The sequence below is a fragment of the Gadus chalcogrammus genome, unplaced genomic scaffold (genome assembly GCF_026213295.1).
Source record: "Gadus chalcogrammus isolate NIFS_2021 unplaced genomic scaffold, NIFS_Gcha_1.0 GACHA073, whole genome shotgun sequence".
Lineage (NCBI taxonomy): Eukaryota > Metazoa > Chordata > Actinopteri > Gadiformes > Gadidae > Gadus > Gadus chalcogrammus.
In genome coordinates, this window is record NW_026613508.1 from 231543 (window position 1) to 236608 (window position 5066).

The 5066-nt window shown below is 41.9% G+C and overlaps 1 protein-coding gene and 1 long non-coding RNA gene across 2 annotated transcripts; both read right to left on the minus strand.

Moving 5' to 3' along the window:
* Positions 1–2090: 2090 nt before the first annotated feature.
* Positions 2091–3593, minus strand: LOC130378364 (histone-lysine N-methyltransferase PRDM9-like). Its single transcript, XM_056585145.1, has 4 exons — positions 3589–3593; positions 3202–3392; positions 2519–2782; positions 2091–2107 (listed from the first exon to the last, which is right to left on the minus strand). The coding sequence occupies exons 1-4, from the start codon at positions 3591–3593 to the stop codon at positions 2091–2093; spliced, it is 477 nt and encodes a 158-aa protein (XP_056441120.1).
* Positions 3594–3637: 44 nt separating this feature from the next.
* On the minus strand, positions 3638–4586 carry LOC130378361 (uncharacterized). Its single transcript, XR_008894665.1, has 3 exons — positions 4502–4586; positions 3750–3891; positions 3638–3653 (listed from the first exon to the last, which is right to left on the minus strand). It is a non-coding gene; the product is annotated as an uncharacterized LOC130378361 (long non-coding RNA).
* Between the last annotated feature and the right edge of the window lie 480 nt (positions 4587–5066).

Consider the following 5066-nt stretch of genomic DNA (forward strand, 5'->3'; position numbering starts at 1 on the left):
CATTAAACAACTCCATGATGCAGCTCTCGTACACCATGTATTTCTTGCCTCTTGCGTGTGTTGCAGTGGATGAATCTTCTCTATATCAAACCACAAAGAAAGGGAAACGCTTTGTGTTAAACTGATAGAGCTTTCATCTGGACTGTACCTTAAACCATCACCCTGTTTTCAGCTAGTTTAATTATTTGTATGCATGTAACAGGGTTGTTATATCTTTTAAATTATAATTACACAATTGCCTTTGTTTTTCTTTCTATTACCTGAAGTTTAGCTTTCCATGCCGCCTTATGCTCTATTTGATTTTGTTCTTTGTTTTGGCTCCACCTCCTTCTGTACTCCCGCCCACATTCCAGAGAACCCCATAAGTTTCCCGCGCCCCCTGCCCTCTTCCCTTTGTTCCGATACCCTTGGGAAGAGGTGTGTACATTTATTTTGTGATCAAATCTTTGACCATCTTATAGTTTATCATTATTTATATTAGTTATTTTGATTATACATTGTTTAATTGGAAGTCTGGGGTATATATCTATCCATAGTTATTAGATAGATTTCAGTGTTTTGGGGAACTTTGTGTTTTGTTGCGATGTCCTAGCATGCACCTGACCCTCGTGTAGTCATGCTAGTTCCCCTTCCCCCCCTGTGTGTTTCGTAGAGGGGTTGGAGTAAGGGCACAAGGGCTAAGAGGAAGCTATTTGTACATGTGTGTATTCAGGTATGTCTTTTATTTATTTTATTTCAACAATTTTTGTTATAATATTGTATGTAGTCGCCCTTTTTGTTCCGATACCCTTGGGAAGAGATTCAGCAACGAATAAATGGACGTCGGAGTGCCCGAATCCGGACAGATCGTGGTTCACGTCATTCATTAAAAAAAAGAAACACAACGCAGATTCAGCCGGTCACACTTGATAGACAGCAAAGTTAGCTAGTTTAGATTGACTTCAACGTGGCCGGCGCCCCTGACTTGGAGGAGGGCTTTATTTTGAATTACCAATAACTAGCCTAGCCCAAATCATTGACGTTCAGACGCATTTAAATGGGTGCTGGCAGTGACAAGTATATCACACAATTAAACGAGGATAAACGCTATGTATTTTTGTTGATTAATTTCTTGTTGATAAAAGTTGATTAATAGTTGGCAGATATATTGAAATGATCATTTCACGGAGGGGCGGCGCCCTAGCGCCCTCTATTGACCCACCGCCACTGGTTGATATATCTATCATTTGTTCACTGTATTAGCCTACCAAATCACAGGCCTCTTCAACGGTTTAAATCAGACATCCTTTTTTTCTCACTTCCATTGAAGGAAGGTGAATAGTAATTATTATTGGAAGATTGAAGCATAATTATCAATAATTAATTCAAAATGTCACTGAATCCGGGGAAGGGGAACATCTTCGTGGTGCTGTGGTTCCCTCTGGTGGTCAGTAACGGGACCTCAGCTCATCCGTTGCATCCTACGTTATGCATCACAGCATATCAAATATAATTCACCAACATGTTGGACTGCTTCTATTCTATCCAGACAAAACCAGTCTTCTCAGCACTGCATATCCGATTTTATTTGAATTTCTACAGGATAAATAAATAAATACATACAAATGTAGTAAATAGAAAATGAAAATGTATTGTATGTAATGTATATTCATATATTTGATTGTACTCTGTGTAATACTGGCTGGTAGGAGGTGGGAAGGGGGGGGGGGGGGTAGTTATGGGGAGCATTGTTGGAGTGTGTGTGAGTGTGCGTGTGTTTGTCCTTGTGCTTATGTGTTTGAATTTATGTTTATAACTTACTTTTTACTTTCATTGTATTATTTATCATTATTGTAAGGACCCCCTCGAAAATGAGATGATACATCTCAAGGGGCTATCCTTGAAATAAAGAATAAAGAATAAAGAATAAAGTAAATATAACAATGACGTCAGATATAAGATACCTTACTGATGACAAATGGAAGTTAAATAATTCAGATAATAACATTATCTCTCTCAAACTTTTTTTTTTCTGAACATTTTTTGGGTAAAACCCTTCACTCATACAGACATGAATATAAATAAATACATAAAGTTGATAAGATAAACAATTAACCGTTCATGTGCCCTTTTACCATATAACAGCAAGAACCATTAGATTTGAATAACACATGTCTGGGAACCATTTAGTTTCTTCACATGGTTGTTTGGTTGGAGACTCCTCTGTGAAGTTGTTGGTGTCTCTTGAGATGACCAGATCGACTAAATGTTTTCCCACACTTCTGACAGTGGTATGGTTCCTCTCCCGTGTGGATGCGCTGGTGATTCTTCAGATCACCAGAGTGACTAAATGTTTTCCCACACTGTTTACAGTGGTATGGTTTCTCTCCTGTTTGGATGCGCTGGTGTACCGTCAGATCACTAGATTGTCTAAATGTTTTCCCACACTGTTTACAGAGGTATGGTTTCTCTCCCATGTGGATGCGCTGGTGTCTCTTCAGACTACGAGGGCGACTAAAGGTTTTACTGCACTTCTCACATCTGTAATGTCCGGCTCCTTCTGCTGGAATCTGGCTCGTGCTTTGGACGGTTCCCGGGGAGGCTCCGATCGGTTCTTGATAGGAGGCTGCGACGTATGGGAGGAGACTAGGCTCCACCTTGATTTCTCCACTCCTCAGCAGTCGGCCGTACAGGTCGCCATGGCTCCTCTTCATTTGTTTGTGGAGGAAGATCTGAGACGTGTAGGAGTACGGACACTCGGGACAGGGGAAAGCCTGTGCTGGTGTCAGCTGGGATTTCCCTCCTAGGAGAAAGAGTGTCATATTTATTTTATTTTTGAGAGTGCTGCTGATGGCTGGTTTAAGCAGCCTCACCTGGCCAGAGTCAGGTGGTTTAGGCTTTGGGGCTTGATAAGGCTGCACAGCCTAATCAGCCTAATCAAGCATACCTGAATTAGTATACTTGTATAGTTTTTTTGAAACCTCCATGGTACTGTATATTTAGACATTTTCCAAGTAAGAATATTTTTCTATTATGTTGTCATCTTTTGTTTATTATGTTTAAATTTATGTTAAAACTTTACTATTTCCTGTATAATTTCTGACCTGCTTTGTTAATGTAGATGTTTATTGTCCAAGCTCTTTTGAATTAAAATGAGAGATGTGGTCATGAAGTGCCGCATAGAAACCAAACCCTGACAGAAAGACAGACTTGAAGGCAGACCTTTAGTAGAGCTCTTGTTGTTCCACAGTCGATCAAATCCGATTCCCAGATGTCTGGCGTATTCGTCCCCATACCAGACCAAGAGCTCTGCTCCTGAAGTCACGAGGCCACAGGTGCGATAAGGAATTCCTCCTTTGTGCTGAAACGCTATTAGGTTCTGTTCCTCTTCATTGCGAGCACAATTGACGTACCTAACAAACAGACAGGTACGTCAACACACCTTTACAGTGTATCTTCTGCATATGTCATAGCAACACAGAAAATGTTGTGGATCTAATCAGATAACAGACATGGAGAAATATAAATGTTATCAATAAAGTAATGTAAGTAAGAAAATTGTCAACATTATTCAAGCAGTAGATGGTATAAAAGTGAATAGGGTCCTACCTCATCCAGTTAGAAAGTGTCTCTCTCTTTGCATCAATGTAATCCTTGTGTCTGCTCTTGTAGATCTGGAGAAATGTTTTAATCAGACTCTATGCCATCCAATAAACACAAAAGCACACATACAAGACTAGATCAAAATAAATGAATACAAACACACTGACCTCCCAGGAGTATCCACTCTAGGGCTCCCTCTTCATCGGTCCTGTGTCCTTCGTAGGGTCCAAAGTGTGTTCCAATGGGAAGGCCACCGTCTCCACAGTAAAACACCCCTAGACCGGCCCCAGGGATCCCAGAATCTCTGATCTACCCCACATGAGACAGAGATGGAGAGAGGAGGAGAGTCGTAGAGTGAGAGGAATACATAGAGGGAGGGAGAGGTGGAGGAGGGAGGAGAGATAGAATACAAGAGAGGTAGAGGAGAGCGAGATGGAGACACATGGAGAAGAGAGATGTAGAGAGAATGAGGCAGGGAGAGACAAAGAGAGGTGAGAGGAATGGAGAGAGGAAGAGAGGTGGTGAGATGGAGGGGGGGAGAGGAAGATAAGATATGATAAGAAATGAATGGAGATGAGTAGTTGGGAAACAAGTGAGAAAGAGAGATTTAGACAGGAAGAGGGAGGGAGGAAAGGAAAGAGGGGGTTGGGGCAGGGGGGGGGGGGGGGGAGTTCAGAGAGGGAGTCACAAAGAGAGGCAGATAGAGGGAAATGGGGGGAGAGAGGGAGAGATAGACGGAAAGCACGATTCAGGAAGAAGAACCATTGGGGGAGGGATACAGTATATCGATCTGCTTTGGCAATATAACTGTTCACATTACTGTTTTTATATACATTAGCTGGGAAATGTATTAAACAATGAATGTTATACTGTCTCATTGGACGGGGAGAACTTTGTTGTGTTAAAGTACGACATATACCTCAAACCCAGCGGGCAGCGTCTTCTTGGCTCTGTCTTTCTCTCTGACAGCAACGGGGCGATCAGCCACGAAGACGATAGGACCGTGGACCTCGCACTCTTTGAGGAAGAAAGTCCTACACACATCACAGACTGGAGAGTTCATTTATTTATAACGTCCAAGAGAGCTTCAGCTACAAATCTATATTAAATAGACAGAAACAGGAAGATTAAAAATTGGTTTGTGAATGAAAAAGAGGTGGGGAGAGAAGTAGTCGTCATCCTTAGGTACTTCCGGTTCTTTGTAGTTAACTCTGAGAAAATTTCTCAGGTTCGTCTCTCTTGAATAAACACTTGAGCCCTTCATATGTTCATGGATAACTGATTCACACACACACACACACACACACACACACACACACACACACACACACACACACACACACACACACACACACACACACACACACACAGTTACAGACTATAAGTGCACAACAAGGTGTTATTGCAGGGAAGCAGTGGTGGGATCAGAGCTAACCCAATGAGACCTCCTCCTGGACTGCAGAGCCCCTCTCTACTCCTCCTCT